The sequence below is a fragment of the Phyllobates terribilis genome, unplaced genomic scaffold (genome assembly GCF_046119375.1).
Source record: "Phyllobates terribilis strain yellow unplaced genomic scaffold, ASM4611937v1 Scaffold_86__1_contigs__length_6382490, whole genome shotgun sequence".
Classification (NCBI taxonomy): Eukaryota; Metazoa; Chordata; class Amphibia; order Anura; family Dendrobatidae; genus Phyllobates; species Phyllobates terribilis.
The window spans coordinates 3,558,029-3,577,312 of record NW_027362846.1 but is presented as its reverse complement, the minus strand read 5'-3'; the positions used below and the strand labels follow the sequence as shown (position 1 = coordinate 3,577,312).

At 45.7% G+C, this 19,284-nt stretch overlaps 1 protein-coding gene across 1 annotated transcript; it reads right to left on the bottom strand.

The window, feature by feature from the left end:
• Positions 1-236: 236 nt before the first annotated feature.
• Positions 237-14,284, bottom strand: LOC141197757 (uncharacterized). The gene is made up of 9 exons (XM_073662846.1): positions 14,196-14,284; positions 7,480-7,576; positions 7,314-7,384; positions 6,559-6,708; positions 6,325-6,429; positions 6,118-6,241; positions 5,937-6,034; positions 5,648-5,738; positions 237-1,854 (listed from the first exon to the last, which is right to left on the bottom strand). The coding sequence occupies exons 4-9, from the start codon at positions 6,634-6,636 to the stop codon at positions 830-832; spliced, it is 1,521 nt and encodes a 506-aa protein (XP_073518947.1). The 5' UTR covers positions 6,637-6,708; positions 7,314-7,384; positions 7,480-7,576; positions 14,196-14,284; the 3' UTR covers positions 237-829.
• Between the last annotated feature and the right edge of the window lie 5,000 nt (positions 14,285-19,284).

Genomic DNA, 19,284 nt, shown 5'->3' with positions numbered 1-19,284 from the left:
TAAATAAAATAAAATAAAATAGAGTTCATAGATTTCAATACATGAATATCAGTTGAATAGGCCAGTAGGTAGTTCAAAGGAAATGGGTCAGTACTGGCATATGATCCCGGTTTTCCTTGATGGAGGTATTGGTGCGAAGACCTGGTCAGACGTGGTGATAGTACCTCAGCGTAGTGGGGTTTTTTGCTTCTTTTTGGATTTAGCTAGGGAGGAGGGGGGTGGAGAGAGAAAATATAATGGGAGTAAGATGATTCTTTTAGTATAGAGTTGTGCATACAGTTTGGTGATCAGGGGCGTGATCACGTACCTTCTGCCGGATGTGATTGGCCCACTTTTTTTTCGTTGATCCTGTCTGTGGGGCCTGTAGACTTCACAGTGTATTAGTCATATTCAACCGCTGTGTCAGATTCGAACATGGCCAATGTCCTGAGAAGGAAGAAGCAGGGTGAGCTGGGTCCTGCCTGGGGACCCTGTTTAAGTGGGGTCCGACCTTGGCCCCCTTGACCTTGTATCCTCCCGGTCAGTTTGCTTTCCCTCCCAGTACCTTTTTATTCCAACAATGTTAGGTTTCTGGGAGATTATACTTGTTCCCTTTATTTTTGGTTCTCCTTAGCTTGCCTTCTTTGCCCTATATGAATGTGTTTTTGTTTCTCACTCAGAGTTTTCGTATTTTCCTTCATACTTTCCTTTCCCCTGGTTGACAGTGTGTTGCCGCCTCCCCTCTGGTTCCTCAGGAGGTATGAGAAACTCCTCAACGGCTTATTAGTTAGTTGGGTGTGTGGTGGAGTTTTTAGTTGTGCAGCTAGGGCTGTTCTAGTCTGTACAGAGACTAGTTGGGTGTAGTTGCGGCATTCTCCCCTGTGTGGATTCTCCGGTGGTTATCAAGATGCGCTTTCTGGTTAAAACATTTCCCACATTCTGGACATGAAAAAGGCTTCTCCCCTGTGTGAGTTCTCTGATGTTTATAAAGATATGATTTGTGTCCAAAACATTTTCCACAATCTGAGCATGAAAAAGGCTTCTCCCCTGTGTGAGTTCTCTGATGTTTATAAAGATATGATTTGTGTCCAAAACATTTTCCACAATCTGAGCATGAAAAAGGCTTCTCCCCTGTGTGAGTTCTCTGATGTTTGATAACATTTGATTTCTTTGCAAAAGATTTCCCACATTCTGAACATGAAAATGGCTTCTCCCCTGTGTGAGTTCTATGATGTCTGATAAGATTTGATTTCTCTGTAAAACATTTCCCACATTCTGAACAGGAAAATGGCTTCTCCCCTGTGTGAGTTCTCTGATGTTTGCTAAGAGTTGATTTCACTGTAAAACATTTCCCACATTCTGAACAGGAAAATGGCTTCTCTCCTGTGTGAGTTCTCTCATGTGCGATAAGATATGATTTCTCTGTAAAACGTTTCCCACATTCTGAACAGGAAAATGGCTTCTCTCCTGTGTGAGTTCTCTGGTGCCTAACAAGATCTGATTTCTGATTAAAATACCTCCCACACTTTGAACAAGAAAATCTATTCTTCGCTGTGTGAATTTTTTGAGGTTTAAGAAAAGACTTTTTGGGAGGAAAACTATTTCTATATTCTGAATGTGAAAATGTCTTCTTTGCATTAGGAGCAGTTTGTTTTTTAATGCTTGTTTTGTGACTTTGATTTTCCTTAGTAGTCGGTAATGAATCAGAAGACAGGACCTGTTTCAAAGGATCAGATGACAGATCATTGCAGTGAAGGGATGATGGTAAATCTGGAGAAATGTCATTCATTTCAATTATATCCTGTTGGATCTGAAAATTATCTGATTTGAAAATTGAAGATGTCAGCTGCCCCTCTGATCTCCTGGTACAGACATCTGCCAAGAATAAAACCGAATATTATTTTTTAATAAAAAAATCCTTGAATTTTATATTTTTGAACATTTCTACTTAAACTGTCCATAAAAAAGGCAAGTTATATAAAAAAAAATCACTTATTCACCAGGACAATGACTGTCTGATAGAAAACCTCATAGAAAGGAGCAGTAGAGCGTGGTGTTCAACTGTTTGTTCATTCTGCCTCCCAAATATGGAATAAAAAGACACCAAATGATGTTATGTAGGTGAAATAATACCAATAAAAACTTCTACTTATCTCACAAAAAACAAGTCCCCACTCAGGTCCATCATCTGTCAATGGAATAACAGAGGTTTCCACATTATTAGTGGCTCAAAGGCTCTTGAAAAGCAACATGGCTTCCATAAACCAATCCAGCAATATCCGCTCTCCCAAAGTCAGATCTCCCCCTCACTTCTGAGCCTTGCAGTGTGCCCAAACCACATTCAGCATCCATGTATTTGGCATTACTATAGTGAGAAGAACCCACTTAATTTACGGTGTGTGTCTCCTGGAGCACAATCTGGGCACTATGTGTTGGGTAATAAAATAGCATATTTGCAATTTTCACTCTCCAACATCCACTGCGTGCTAATTTCTGGAAAGTGACTGTGGAGTCAAAATAGTCACTACTCCTATAGATTAATTCACTGAGGGTTATAATTTCCAAAATGGAGTCACTTTATGGGGATTTCTACTGATCTGGTCTTCTACCATTTTGTTATATTAGGGCTTCTGCAAAAGGTGTGTCCCATCTCGTCTGGGACGTCTACTTCTCCTCCTGCTTCGACTTGTGTGACGTCTGCTTCTGTCACCAGGAGCCGCCTTATTCATTCTGCAGGTGGCGCTGGTGATAGAAGAGACGTCAGAACCAGAAGCTCTGGGCGGCGCAGGCTCTGTCCAGCCACTAAGATTAGGGTTGCTGGTACCTGTAGTACCATCCAGTCTGGCAGTATGGGTGTGTGTGCTGTCCAGCTGGAGTAATCTGCTCCCGGCTTCAGCCAACTGGAGAGCACCGCACCCTACTAAAGCTGGAAGCATATCGCCGGAAGCTGCCAGATACAGCCTTGTTCTCCTCTGGTTCAGTCCTCTGTGCTCAGCTCCCGGCTTGTGTATTTGTTTCTGTTGTGACCTCGGCCCGTTTACTGACTACTCTTGTGTCTTCTGATTTTGTATTTTCTCTGCCCTCCTGGTTCTGACCCGGCTACCTGACTATTCTTCTTCCCATCTCACTCCACAGAACAGCAGGTAACACCGTGGCCCAAGCCTAGGGGTCTCTGTGTAAGTCCAGATCCATGTAGAAGGGATAAATGGTGATGGGCAAAGTAATTTGTGAAATCTGTAAACGGGGTAGATAAGACAAGCCTGTTTGTGGTGGCCATCTTTTGAGCTTCCAAATGACCATAAACAGTGCCCCCAATACATTGTGTCTGGGAACTATTCCAGCAAAATCTGCATTCCTAATAGCTAAATGGCGCTCCTTCCCTTCTTAACCTGCCATGTGCCCAGACAGTAGTGTACAACCGTATACAGGGTATTGTCAGATTCAAAAGAAGTTGGAAAATAATTTGTAAGGTCCATTTGTTTTCTTATCCTTTGTGAAGAATTCCAAAGTTATCACCACATAAAGTGACACACGTCAGATTTGAAAAATGGCCCTGATTAGGAACAGAAAACTGACTGCAGGAAGGGGTTAAAGCAGAGGATTACTGAAGTCAAAAACTGTGACTATAGACAATAAAACATCAACTGAAATGAACAAACTCAACAGTCTCCATCAGAGAAAAATGAGTAACTAGTGGTGAAACCTCTCTGGGGTAATTGGAGTATGGGGCTCGGTGGCTCTTGGCAATCTAAACTATCGTAAGGGACAATATTTTATGTCAGATGAGTGTCAAGAAGAAATATTAGACATTTAAAGTGAACTTTTTTACAATACTGCAGAGCTGAGGTGTCTTAAATTTAGATCTCGGGCATTTGGAAGAGGAAATGGAGATCTTTCTGAAAGACGACCAGGGAGTTACAGGCTCACATAAGTGAGGCCGGCCGATCCCACCACAATGAAACTACGAGGGTCAGTCAATAAGTAATGCCTCCTATTTTTTTTCTCCTTAAATAAGGTAGTTATGTTAAATATTTGAATTTGGCACAATTCCTCAAACCTTCTTCTCCAATCCACAGCAATTGCAACTTCCTGCACCAACAGGTGGCAGGACTGTATCCGTTTGCAAAATGACTGACATCGATGTTCGTATTAGACAACGTTCTGTGATTGAATTCTTGCATGCAGAAGGTGAAACGCCCATTTGAATTCATGAGAGACTGAAAAATGTGTACGGTGATGCAACAGTGGATGTCAGTACTGGTAGACGATGGGTTCGTCGCTGTAACACAGCTGAAGGGCCATCACCGTTGGCTGACAAAATGCGGAGTGGCAGGCCAGTAACCGCAGTGACTCCAAGCAGCATTCAGCGAGTCGATGACATCATTCGTGGTGACCGCCGGGTGACTGCAGATGAATTGTGTGGCATTATCTGCCTCAGTAAAGGCAGTGTGATGAAAATTATTGGACAACTGGGATACAGAAAAGTTTGTGCACGGTGGGTCCCAAGAATGCTTTTTACCATGCTGGAATACATGCCCTTGTTAAACGGTGGACCAAGACTGTGGAAATGGATGGAGATTATATTGAAAAATGACAAATTAATTGTTAATGTTGTGGTTTTCAACCTATGTAATTGCATTTGAATTTCTTGCCAATTAAAAGGAGAAAAAAAATAGGAGGCATTACTTATTGACTGACCCTCGTATCATACAGAATGAACTTGTAAAAAAAAAAAAGAAAGAATATGAAAACATGTAACATCCCCAACAACAATGTACGTATGAAGGGAGAAATCCAACACTAACCTGGAGTTACACTCATTTATGGTGGACTATTGGAGCTACTATGAGTCCTGACCAGAAGAGTAGAGAAAGTATTAGCGCCCCCATTTCAGGAGAGATTGTGCAGTAATCTGAATTCCTTAGGATGAAAACATAATGTAATTTATGACGTGGAGTGAATCCATGAAACCAGGGCTGGAGCTAACACATCTCCTGCAGGCGTGAATAAATGTATATTACAGCCATCAGCCACGCACAGCTTAGAGATATATCATGGCACAGGTGTAATGTTTTTTGTGTAGTTTATCACAATCCTGTTTGAAGTTAGTCGGTTTTAAAAGAAATAGAACAGTCAGGATAAAGGGAAACTCTGCTGTTATTGTACAGAAATTCACACTTGTCCCTCACTGCACATTTAATGTCGATCATAAAAGTGAAGCTTGGCCAGAAAGACTGGACCTGGTCTTGTAGGGACCATATGAGCACATTCAGCCGCACAGAAGGGAGAGAAGGTAGATTCATCCAATAAGATATCAGGGATCTAGGAAGCCAACACCATCATTACCCTCCACTTTCTCTTACAGGCCCATCATAATATTTTTCTTCAAGTAATTTTCTGGCTTTGTGGTTTACAGATCTGGGCAGGTAACGTCTCCTAAATCACAGGGTGTAGGTGGATCCTCCAGGTTGTAAGTTCTATAGAAAAGGGCTTTCACAATTTCCCAAAGTAATTTGAACATTTTCGGACGGAAGAGAATGTTTTGGTCTAGTGGCAAAATGGTGATCACACGATTGTGATACGGCCGGACTACATCACCGATAAAGCAGCCACAGTCGGTGACTGAGAAGAATCTGTGACTTCTCTGTATTTAGTGGTTACTACTCACCTGGGTAGTCATATGTAGGAATCTCCTCTTTACACCGCTCATCATCCCTCACATATGTCTCTGTAGTATTAATATGGGTCAGATCTTCACCCTGAAACAAATATTGTAAAAGTCACAGACAGATGGAGAAGTCACATCTATGATCAGCTCTAATCCTGCCATCTCCACCGTTCTCATTACACAAATATAAAACATATAATACTGGTGGATAAAACAGAACTGAGCACAAGACCTTCACAGCCGTCTATACATCATAGGGGAGATCTCATGACACCTTCTCTCCATCTACCTGATGATCCTGAGGAACATTGGGATCTTCTTGTTTACAGTTCTGTGGAAGAAGAGGACGGGGACATCTGTCTGGTGTTGTCCTCTTACTGAATAGATCTGGAGGAAACACATACAGGGACTGAATTCATTCTTTACATACAGATAATTATAGGTCGTGTGTATTTAGTCCTCTCTATTACCTGGTGATGTGAGGGGCTGGGTAAGCTCCATCATGATGTCCTTGTACAGATCTTTGTGTCCTTCTAAATACTCCCACTCCTCCATGGAGAAATAGACGACGAAATCCTGACACCTTATAGGAACCTGACAAATACAATGATACCGTCATCCCCCCGATCCCTTCATAGCGTTACTGTATAATGTCCCAGCATTCCCAGCAGTGTCACCTCTCCAGTCAGCAACTCAATCATCTTGTAGGTGAGTTCTAGGATCTTCTGGTCATTGATGTCCTCATGTATCAGGGGGTGAGGTGGAGGCCCAGTGATTAATCTCTGGTTATGGAGAGACACATTAATAAATCTCCCTCCAGACATTTCCAGGGTCCTCACCTCTCCAGTTCTGTCCATCTGTTATTCCCATAGATAAGAATGATGTAATGTGACGTCATCAGAATCTCTCACCTCTCCAGTAAGCCGGAAAAGGATCTCCAGGGTGAGGTGTAATATCCTCTCCGCCATCTTGTCTCTGTCCATATCCATCTTTGATGGATAAATCAGGAAAATTTTCTTATGTAGAAGATCTTCACTGAGAGGATCTAATATTGTAGGGACCTGAATGAGAAGAAGATGAGCCGATGTAACATCATAAAAATCCTGTGTAATAATAGAGCTATTGGAGATAATGAGGGGAAACATATAAGGAGATTTATTATTTTACAGTATTTAGTTTTTTCTTTACATCTATTAATAAAACCTATATATTTTAGGCCACAGACAACAAGCAGTTTCTTCCCCGGAGTCTGCAGCTGAACACGTTTCTCATAGACTCATCTTCTATAAAGCTAATTCTAGTCTAATTTTCTGACACTGGAATTGACATTGAGAATAACCTCGGCACTCAATGGTTCTTATAGAAAAAATTTTTTTTAATGCAGTCCAAAAACAAAAGTAAACGTTTCGGTCGATCTGACCTTAATCAAGAACTATTGGAAATTGCACAAAGAACAAAACAATAAATAAAAGAATAATAATAAGTAATAAAATAAAAAAGCATATACAAATGGATCATAGCACAATAACATGATAATATCTCTTGTTTAACCTGAACAATAAACATGCTGTCAAATAGTGCATAATATTTCATCAAACCCCATTAATGCAGATACATCATAGTATAGAGCAAGTATATATACAAATTGATGAGAGGCGACACCTACTAGATTGCTGGATGGTGTTCAAAGGTAGGGATTCAAAAGTGTGGAGATATGGTGACACTGGTTGCTTGGGTCTGCAGAAAAGAGCAGAGAGTGGCAGACTCAGAGTTATCAGCTGAGAGGGACTGTGGAGGCAGAGATAGACCGATTAGAGCTGGACGTAGCATACCTGTGACCCAGAGTTCCTGGTTATAAGGTGGTGCTGCACGTAGTGGCTTAGAGGATCGCGGTGTCCACCGCTAGTTCCTGGTGCTGTGCGCGTTGTCCTGCAAAAAGCAAACATGGCATCTAAGAAGGTGTGACAGAGTTCGGCTGAATGCCCCTCCTCCCCAAGTACTCGATTGTATGGGGCTGCCTAGTTCCTACAATACTGAAATGCCTAATAATGGTGTCTGGGCCTGCAATGTACGAAAGTCTATTAGGCCGGGCCAGAGGCAGCGTCCAATAAGTTACCTTTTAACGCCCCATAAACATTAGACTAAAGTTGCATGGAAGCACTGATTTTGGGGGTTTTGGTTGACTATATAATGTATTTGGGGGCCTCCCGACAGTACCAGTCAGTCATACAAACCACAGGAAAGCTGGAATATTTGTGTGTATGGAGGAGTCTGGAGAGATAGCCGTCTACCAAATAAGTCAACACTTATCTCATGTGTATGGGGCCGTTACTATTGCACAGGCAGTGATAATACACGGCACTACAGTAGTACAGTGCATCACTGAGCAATCAGAGGCTTGTATGTTGTGTGATCGCACTAATGAGAGTGGTTTAAAAAAGTTTATAAAAAAAGGTTTAAAAAAAGTTTTAAAGTGAAAATATCACAGTTTTAGCAAAAATAAATATCCATCACTATAGGGAAAACATGGATATAATGGTAAAATGGAGAGGGAGGTCAGCTCACTGTTTATTCAATGTATCTGGTCTGAAGATCACCGCATGGAGCCGCCCTGGTCAGGGACATTTCAAGGTTCAAGTAGAGAAAGGAGGAGAGATGGATTCTCCAGCATTGTCTATATTGTTAAAACCTCACATTTATTGTGAGTTCATAAAAACTGTTGTGATGGCATACCAACAAGTGCCCACATACCAAACCAATGCTTATTCCTGATTTACAACATGCGAGTCTCTGTGATACTTTTATATCCTTCCCTTTCCTGGGTGTCCATTGATTACTGAGTACTTCTCAGACAATTTAACCCTGTATTGTATGGAAGTAAAAGAGAATACACAAATACAACTCATGCATGAGACATTCAATAAAATCACTGGAAATCAAAGACAAATACAATTAATTGCACTGTAATATTAATCCGGTCTGATGTTCATTCCCTGTGGGGCTCAAGTTTGTAATTTTAATATCCAATATGACTTTCTATTTAAGATTTTTCTTTTCATATCTCCACCTCTTAATGGTTTATAAGCCTTTTCTATTCCTAATATCTGAAGGATCTGATATCCCCTTTATGTTTTTGTGAAAAGCGTCTTGAAACCACAGACAGGTTTAATGTTGTGGGATTGATTGCGTCAGATAAATGTCTTCTAATACATGTTTTTAGTGGACCTGACGTCCATCCCACGTATTGTAGTTTACTCTCTATACACTCTATTAAATAGATGACCCCTATAGTGTTACAACTGATGAAATTGTGTATTGCAAATTGTTGTCCCGTTAGGTTTTCTTCAAATGTGTAGGTTTTATTAACATAGTTGCACGCTTTACAGGGTGTATGTCCACATGTAAAAAAAAAGCCCTTATAGGATAACCAAGTCACCAAATACCGGCCCATTAAGACATACTTTGTCACTCTTGTATTCCCTACTGATTGAATCCCTGGACTAGCCTAAAACACACTTCCAATCTCAATGGGAGAGAGATCTGGGTTGCACCTTAACGAGAGATCAGTGGAAGTGAATCTTCACCTTGACACACATCATCAATCAGCTCGCGATTTCAGGAGGCCAGCTATAAACTGCTTTCTCGGTGGTACAGGGTCCCAACTCGCCTACACTCTATATTCCCAGATGCTAGTCCCATGTGTTGGAGATGTGAGGAGGAGGAGGAGGGTGACCTACTACATATTTTCTGGACCTGTAAACTCCTTTTGTTAGAACTCTCCTGTTAGGTTTTTTCTATTATGCTGGTCACATGACCGTTTTTGCCTATTTAATCCTGCTCCGCCCTTCTGGCCTTGCTGGACTTCATTGTGATTTCTACTCTTAAGCTAGCCAGGTGCTTTGTTACCTTTCTCAGTCAGTTTAGCTAGGTCTTTTGACCTCTATGTTCTATGTTGTTTGTTTGTCTTTTTACTGCTACAATTTATGCTAGGAGGTGTCCATCTTTCTCCCAGTCCCTAGTTCTTGTAGGGATCCCTCCCTCACATCTATAGGTCTTCGTTCAGACTAGCTGAGGACTTTAGCGGGTCTGATCGCAGGATCAGGTTCCCCGTTACATTGTAGGGATCTAGCGTAGTTCTATTGTAGGGACAGATCTCCTGTCTTTCCTTAGTGCTTGTAGCAGATCATAACACCTTTCTCCTTTCTGGGGAAAAGTTCTACTAGTGATTAGTAAATTCACTGATCTTATTTCAACCTTGACCCAGCTTTCGTCCTTCTCAATCACAGCAACATCCCTTTAAAAACATATAAAAACTCGATACTGAGACACTTGATCACGTCTGCTAGAGCAGGGTTCCCCAACTCCAGTCCTCAAGGCCCACCAACAGGTCATGTTTTCAGGATTTCCTTAGTATTGCACAGGTGATGGAATTATTGCCTGTGCAGGTGATGCAATTATCACCTGTGTAATACTAAGGAAATCCTGAAAACATGACCTGTTGGTGGGCCTTGAGGACTGGAGTTGGGGAACCCTGTGCTAGAGCATGTATTCCCTTGCTATGGAAAAGTAACACTATGGTTCTCCAAAATAAATGAGATTATGCTAACGGACGAACTCCCCTCCATGATCAATAACTCCCATAATAAATTTTATAAAACATGGTTCTACTAGAGTTTAAATCTTCCGCTGATTACCTTGACCTAATAGGGGAAAGCTAAGTCTATACTTCAGGAGCCTATTTGACGTTACCCTAACCCTCTTACCCATACATCCATTCCCCCACTTCCCTTTGTCTTTGTGTGTATTTGTGTTTTTAGTTTTAACTACTCGTTTTTTCTTTTATAGCCCTTATTTGTTAATCCAAATGAATATGTAATGACTTAATGTTTAAGTCTGAGTCACCACGCTGGTATATCCTAAAACACATTGAACCAATGTTCTACCAGCGACTCTACTTTGTATTGTGTTTAATTATTTCATTTTCAAATGTTTTGGAAATACTGGTTATTGTTGTGGTTATGGGGTCATGTTTGACCTACTACTTGTTGCACAACTAGTACCCGGTGTTTGTATTTGTATTTCCTTTTCAAAACTTAATAAAGATAAATTTATAAAGGATAATCAAGTCACATTGCGTTTGATATTTGTTTCTTGAAAATAACTAGGTGAAAGTTTTCCGCCCAGTGTAGAAGCCTTTTTGGATACAAAACTCAAACAAAATATGCAGAAGACTTTACAAAGTCTGGAGGATGGATCTCAGACATCGAAAAAACTAAGTTTGAAAGAGATATCAAAGACTACGAGTCAAATTCAATTTACACATGGAAATGGAACAAACCAAGAGCTACTATTCAGAAATACAAGTCACACAATAAATTCAAAGGTAATAGAGGAGAGCGGAGGTCAGCTTCACAAATCCCAATGTGTCCATGGGTTCCTCTAATTATAATTCTATGAGGACTTATCTGATGTATCAGTGGGATCAACTAAAGACAGAACAAAAATAAATTCTCAAGTATTCCCCACAATTCAGCACAAAACAACAGGCCGGAAGGAAGCTCAAACGTGCCGGACATGTGCGTTCCATGATGGAGTGCATCACGGTCTCCTATCTGCGAATGTGCATGTCAGGAAGCATGGGTTCCACACCGGAGCGCATATGGTATTGGATTGCATACCACCAACATAGAAAAATCCTATCTGTGAGATCAGCATCATGGGAGACTAAAAACAAGTATTTCACATCCTCCCATCATGCAATAGGCATGTAGATCTATTTTATCACTACAGAAAATATGGGATGATGGCCCACAGTATACTCCTAAATGGTCAAATTTGACCCCTATTGCATAGAGATACACAAGGAACACCACACTTCTTAATTATGAAATAGTAGATGTAGGATATAACTGATAAATAATTCTGATATAGAAGCTCAGATATCTCGATGAAGTACAATATGTGAACCCCATTCACTGGGAACTGAGTAGCAATAGGTAGAGTATAAAATCCAAAAATGTAATCCCGAATGGGGCTGCATTAACACGAAACAGGCATAAGAAATTTTCTCATTCAGTCCCTTAGGGGCTCGTGAATCCAGTCTAAAAATCCACTCACTTTCTTTTTTGAGGATACATCTATTGTGATCACCTCCAATCACATTGGGTTTAACCACCTCAATGATACAAAAGGAGATGTCTCCGGTTTCACCTCGATGTACACTGTTCATGTGTCTCGCTAATGGGGTGTCCCGACCATGGCATATATCACCCAAATGCTCCCCCACCCTCCTCCTAGACTCCCTCTTGGTCTTGCCTACATAATCTAGGGGGCAGATGCATGTGGCCATATATACAAGTTCTGAGGTTTTACAGTTGGAATAATCCCTCTGAAAAAAGTTTTTACTCGTGGAGGAACTCGAGAAAGATTTACATGGTCTCATCCAACTAAATGTACAACATTCTCCACATCTAAAGAAACCGCAGATTCTTTTATCTAGCCAAGTCCCCTTGGGTGCAGTTTTTTTTGTAGAAACTATGCAATAAATGATCCCTAATTGACTGACCCTTTCTGAAAGTTATTGTGGGTGTAGATCCCACAGGACCTCCAGGTCAGGGTCAGCCACAAGTATATCCCAGTGTTTTCTGAGGATATGAAAGATACAGTCACTCTGATTGTTGTAAGTTTTTCTTACTCGTGTCGTCCAATCTTTTTCTTGGTCACTTGGGTAGGCATGGAGGAGTGTCTGTCTCTCCAATTTTTCTGCAAACGATGCGGAATCCAAAATGTACCAGGAGTACCCTTTTTCCCTGAATCTGATGTTCAAGTCTATTGCCTGTATATTAAAATCCGTGACATTATGGCAGTACCTTCTCAACTATAAAAATTGGCCCTTGGGTATTCCTCTTTTTATGGAGATGGGGTGGTGGCTATTCCACTTCAATAGTTTATTAGTGCTTGAAGGTTTATGGTAGATGAGTGTCCCTAGGGTCCCATTCCAATCTTTCTTAATTAGAACATCCAGGAAAGGCAACTGGTAATAATAAAATTCAGATGTAAATCTCAGGCCCACTCTATGGATGTTGAGTTCCCTGACAAATTCAAAAGATTGTTCACTCGTCCCTGACCAGATGATAAAAATGTAGTCAATATATTTGTACCATACCCCAATATATGAATGCCACCACTTATGATCATCCCTGAATATTGTGGTTTTCTCCACCAGTCCAGGGATAAGTTAGCATACGAGGGGGCACAGAGGCTCCCCATCGCAGTACCCCTGAGCTGGTGGAAGTACTTCCTGTCAAAAAGAAAGAAGTTATGAGTAAGAGTGAATTTTAGAAGATCCTCCATGAAGTCATTATGTCTGCTACACTCTACTGACCTCGATTTCAAGAAATGTCTTACTCCTCTGATATCATCCTCATGCGGTATATTACTGTACAAAGCCTCGATATCTAGTAAGGCCTGCACCCCTACATGCCTGTATACAAGCTCGAGGGTATACATGTAGGGGAGCAGGCAAAGGGAAAAACATTTTACAGAGGGATTATTCCAACTGCAAGACCTCAGGCGGTACTGTGAGAACATTATACTGTGTGGGGGCATCATACATACTGCATAAGGGGCATAATGGGGGCATTGCACTGTGTGGGGGCATCATACATCCTGCATAAGGGACATAATGGGGGCATTACACTGTGTGGGGGCATCATACATCCTGCATAAGGGGCATAATGGGGGCATTGCACTGTGTGGGGGCATCATACATCCTGCATAAGGGGCATAATGGGGGCATTACACTGTGTGGGGCATCATACATACTGCATAAGGGGCATAATGGGGGCATAATGGGGGCATTACACTGTGTGGGGGGCATCATACATCCTGCATAAGGGGTATAATAGGGGCATTACACTGTGTGGGGGGCATCATACATCCTGCATAAGGGGCATTACACTGTGTGGGGGCATCATACATACTACATAAGGGGCATTACACTGTGGGGGCATCATACATACTGCATAACGGGCATAATGGGGGCATTACACTGTGGGGGGGCATCATACATACTGCATAAGGGGCATAATGGGGGCATTACACTGTGTGGGGGCATCATACATCCAGCATAAGGGGCATAATGGGGGCATTACACTGTGGGGGCATCATACATCCAGCATAAGGGGCATAATGGGGGCATTACACTGTGTGGGGGGCATCACACATACTGCATAAGGGGTATCATGGGGGCATCATACATACTGCATAAGGGGCATAATGGGGCATTACACTGTGGGGGGGCATCATACATCCTGTATAAGGGGCATAATGGGGGCATTACACTGTGGGGGGCAGTAAAGGGGTCCTGTACTATGAGAACAATACGTTTCCTCCCTTCCTGTCTCCATAGTTGGGTCGTATGTATCTATTACAGGAAACAGAACAAAGACCTTATGATTCTTATAAAGGGGCAACACAAGACCCCAAAAGCGTCTCCGTGCTGAAGGGGTTAATGCCCCCTGCACCCAGTAATGGGGTCTCCACATACCTCCACCTGCAGAGCCGCCACCACATAAATGGCTGCTCTGTGCGCACAGGAGCTGTGATGAGGTCACAGGAGGGGAGGAGTCAGGGGTCACATGATCAGGGGCCTCAGTGGATGCAGGACTCTGCTGTGCAGGTTGTCATGGTGCTGGATGAGCTGAAGTTTATGTGTGGGGTCAGGAGGGGTTTACTGTGTGGATGTAGCAGAGCCGCGTGTGTACGAGGTGTACGGAGCGGAGCCGCGTGTGTGCGAGGTGTATGGAGCGGAGCTGTGTGTGTACGAGGTGTACGGAGCAGAGCCGTGTGTGTACGAGGTGTACGGAGCGGAGCCGTGTGTGTACGAGGTGTACGGAGCGGAGCCGTGTGTGTATGAGGTGTACGGAGCAGAGCCGTGTGTGTACGAGGTGAGCGGAGCCGCGCATGTACGAGGCGTACGGAGCGGAGCCGTGTGTGTATGAGGTGTACGGAGCAGAGCCGCGTGTGTACAAGGTGTACGGAGCAGAGCCGCGTGTGTACGAGGTGTACGGAGCGGAGCCGCGCGTGTACGAGGTGTACGGAGCGGAGCCACGCGTGTACGAGGTGTACAGAGCAGAGCCGCGCGTGTACGAGGTGTACGGAGCAGAGTCGTGTGTACGAGGTGTATGGAGCAAAGTCGTGTGTACGAGGTGTACGGAGCGGAGCAACGCAGAGGTGTACGGGGCGGAGCCGCGCGTGTACGAGGTGTACGTAGCGGAGCCGCGCGTGTACAAAGTGTACGGAGCGGAGCCGCGCGTGTACGAGGTGTACGGAGCGGAACCGCGCATGTACGAGGTGTACGGAGCGAAGCCGTGTGTCCGAGGTGTACGGAGCGGAGCCGCGTGTGTACGAGGTGTACGGAGCGGAGCCGCGTGTGTACGAGGTGTACGGAGCGGAGCCGCGTGTTGACGAGGTGTACGGAGCGGAGCCGCGTGTTTACGAGGTGTACGGAGCGAAGCCGAGCGTGTACGAGGCGTACGGAGCGGAGCCGCGCGTGTACGAGGCGTACGGAGCGGAGCCGCGCGTGGACGAGGCGTACGGAGCGGAGACGCGCCGCGCGTGGACAAGGTGTATGGAGCGAAGCCGTATGTGTACGAGGTGTATGGAGCGGAGCCTCCTGGCGGGCAGAGATGCCGTTTCCCTCACCGCCACAGTCCCGGTCCGGCATCCTCCAGCTCCCCTGCACCTGCTGCTGCTGTTCCACGCACCGCGCACAGCTTCCCGGGCACTGTGCTTAGGCCACGAGCGCCGTCCTAAAGAGTCCCCGGCCATTTGCCGAAGGACCATTCCTATATAAAGCACCTCCTCCAAATTGGAGGTGCCTGTGCAAGGTTGTTGTTTGTGTGCTAACACTGTCCTCAGCCCTCAGGTCCCGCTGCCTGTCAGTCCTGCACGCCAGCCTGTCTGTCAACCGTGCCGGCCAGCCTGTCTAGCAGCCGTGCCCGCCAGCCTGTCTGTCAGCCGTGCCCGCCAGCCTGTCTACCCAGATCACCTGTCAGGCCACCTGCCGTGCCCGCCTGCTCGCCAACCCAGATCACCCATCTGGCTACCTGCCGTGCCCGCCTGCTTGCCAACCCGGATCACCTGTCAGGTTACCTGCCGTGCTCTCCCGCTGTACCTGTCAGCTTCAGCCATCTGACCCGTGGGAGTCGCCTGCTCTCACACAAGGTCGGTCCCAGTGTGGCACCTGGTCCACCTACCCGGTCCCTCCTTGGTTCACGGAGTCGACTAGGCCGCCGTGCGACCAGGGTCGGTCCGAGTAGGCACTTAGTTACGCCCCTTTGGTCCCTCCTTGCATCCCAGCATAGAGGTTTCACCACCCGGATCCGTAACAGTTTGCACAGGCCATGAAACCCGGTGGCTCCCAGGCTCCTTTGCTCTCTGACCTGTACCAACAGGATACTATCCTGTCCTATCTGCGGACAGTCAACTCCCATCTGGACGCGCTGTCCACCCCTACTGTGTCCACCTCTATCCAAGCGGCACCCGCTCCAGCGGCACCTCAACCCTGGGCGCTGTGGACCCTGGCTCTCTGCGCCTCCACGTTTTGGTGGTGATCCCGTACTATGTCAGGGCTTCATAAATCAGTGCACGCTGCACTTTGAACTCCTGACACACCAGTTCACCTCCGACAGGGCCAAGGTGGCGTTCATCATGTCTCACCTCACTGGAGAGGCGTTGGTGTGGCTTAACCCTTTGTGGGAGAGAGGGGATCCTCTGGTGTCCGATCTTCAGGCTTTCCTCGCGGCCTTCTGGAAGGTGTTCGATGAGCCTGGACGAAAATCTCCTACTGCCTCCTCACTTCTCCGACTCTGCCAAGGGAGTCTCACTGTGGGCCAGTATGACGTACATTTCCGAACCCTCGCATCTGAACTTGCCTGGAGTAATGAGGCCCTGGTGTCCACCTTTTGGGAGGGCCTTTCCGGACGGATCAAGGATGAGCTAGCCGGTCGTGACATATCTCCCTCCCTGGACGACCCGGTGTTATTAGCTACCCAGATTGACATTCTTTTCCTGGAACGCGCTAAGGAGATGAACCGTGAGAGGAAACCTCCGCGCCTCGCTCCCGTCATCCAAAGTCCAGTCTCGCAACCTGCACTCCCCCGGGTGTCTTCTCCAGAGCCGATGCAAATTGACCAAGTCAAGATGGTCAAGTCTCACCAGGAGACCCGTCGTGCTGAGGGGAGTTGCTTCTATTGTGGCAATAATGAGCATCTTATCCGCTCTTGCCCAGTGAGACCGGGAAACTCCAGTGTCTAGAACTGCTCGGAGAGGTCATCTTAGGCAAGAATTTTTCCTCTCTGCCCTTGACTCTGTCCATTTCCGTTACCAGTGGTGAGACCCGCTTTTTTGAGACTACCCATCTTGATTCCGGAGCTGCTGGGAATCTCATCCAACAGGCCGTTGCAGAGCATTTTCAGATTCCTACCATACGTCTGGCGGACACTTTAGCAGTCTCCTCTGTGGATGGAAACCTTCTCCCTGAAACCATCTTGCTGGTCACTGAGCCGGTAACTCTTCAGGTGGGAATGCTGCACTCTGAGAAGATCTCCTTTTACGTACTGTCCGGTCTCTCTCATCCCATCTTGCTTGGCCTGCCTTGGTTACAAAGACATGAGCCCGTCCTGAACTGGAGCTCGGGAGAGGTGCTCCTTTGGGGTCAGGAATGCCATAAGACCTGTCTGGTTCCAGTTCGTCCTGCTCAACCCCTGTCTACTCCGGCTAACCTACCTGGCCTGCCAGCACCCTACTGGTCCTATGCGGATGTGTCACGGGTGTGTCGCCACGAAGATCATCACGATTACACAGCCTGACTTCTCGCAGCTGACTTTTTGGTGCTTTGTGTTTTTCGGCAGTGAGGGAGTTAATTCTCTCTCTCTCTGTGCTAGACGAGGTCCAGCCTCGCCCAGCTGCAATCAGTGCTGCTGTAGTGAGACTCCTTCAAATGCCTGCTGGTCTGTTAGGGAAGTGTCGGTGAAAGCATTTCATGCAGACTAACAGAGCGGATCGTGGTATTTGGAGTTTCAGAGATAAGTGTATTTGGAGCGTTTTTTCCCTTCCTCGCTTTATCATTTATCTCCTTTCCCGTTGGTGTTCCCTCTGTTGTAGTTGTGTAGTTTTTGTATGCAAGGTGGTTTTGGTTTTTCCCTTGTACTATCTCGTTCGTCTAAGTACTGTGTGTGGGCATATTATTACTTGTCCCCTTTTGTTGTGATCGGGGTCCTTCTCAGGACTAGATTACTTAGGTGCAGGGATCCTCAGGAGGTAGGGGTTACGCTGGCGGCCTGGACCTCTGTACCTTTAACAGTACCTCCAGGTTGAGGGATTAGTCAGGGCCCCAGCTTAGGGTCAACTTAGGCCCCCTACCTCCAGTATACAGAGACAGCGTGACATTTTCACCGACCACTTAGTTTTTTTCCAGCTACCATGGATCCAGTAGCCGGTCTAGCTCGGCAGTTGCAGAGTTTGTCCATGGAGCTGGCGGACGTTAGGTCCAAGGTTTTGTATCCTCAGGAGCAAGCCGGACCAGAACCTAAAGTAGCTCTCCCTGACAGGTTCACTGGGGGGCGGGACAAGTTTTTTGTTTTCCGGGAGGCATGCAAGTTGTACTTTCGGCTGCGGCCTCGCTCATCGGGGAATGAAGAACAAAGGGTGGGAATGGTCATCTCGCTCCTACAAGGGGACCCACAATCTTGGGCGTTCTCTCTTCCCCCGGGCTCCCCGGCTCTCCAGTCAGTGGATAGGTTTTTCGCTGCTCTGGGACTCGTATATGATGACCCAGATCGGATCTCCCTTGCTGAGTCTAAGTTACGTAGGATTCAGCAGGGAGATCGTCCGGCGGAGGAATTCTGTTCGGAGTTCCGTAGGTGGGCCACGGACACCCAGTGGAATGACCCGGCTCTTAGGAGCCAGTTTTGTCAAGGTTTATCCGACAAATTACAGGATGTGTTGGCACAGTATGACTCTCCCGCGTCACTGGAAGCCGCTATGGCCCTTGCTATTCGCGTTGACAGACGGCTTCGGGAGAGGTGCGGGATAACTCTACCCCCTGTGATGACTCCACCTCCTACAAGGTCCCCTCATATGGTTGTTCCCCTGGTCAGTCCAGAGGAGCCTATGCAATTAGGAGGGACATCATTTCGGGGGAGGGGACCGGTGGTGCGCCATAAGACAGGAAGGTGTTTCTTCTGCGGGAGAAAGGGACATTTTATTGGGGGGTGTCCATCCCGTCCCTTGCAGAGTGAAGAGTCGTCGGAAAACTGTTGATCCCAGGTTGTGTGGTGGACGGCAATCTGGGAGTAGATATTTCGTCCCTAGGTTCGTCTCAGTTTCTCGTACCGGCGGAGGTGGTGGTGGGTACGAGAACTGAGAGGATATCTGTTCTTCTGGATAGTGGGGCCGGGGCTAATCTGGTTGATGCTCGGTTTGCCCGGGTTCAAGGTATGCGATTGAGTGAGTTGGCTAAACCCATCCCCATATTCTCGATCGATGCCAGGCCTCTCGGTCAGGGAAGTTTTTTGCAAGCTGTGCATGACGTAAAACTTCAAGTGGGGGCGATACATAAAGAACTGTTGTCT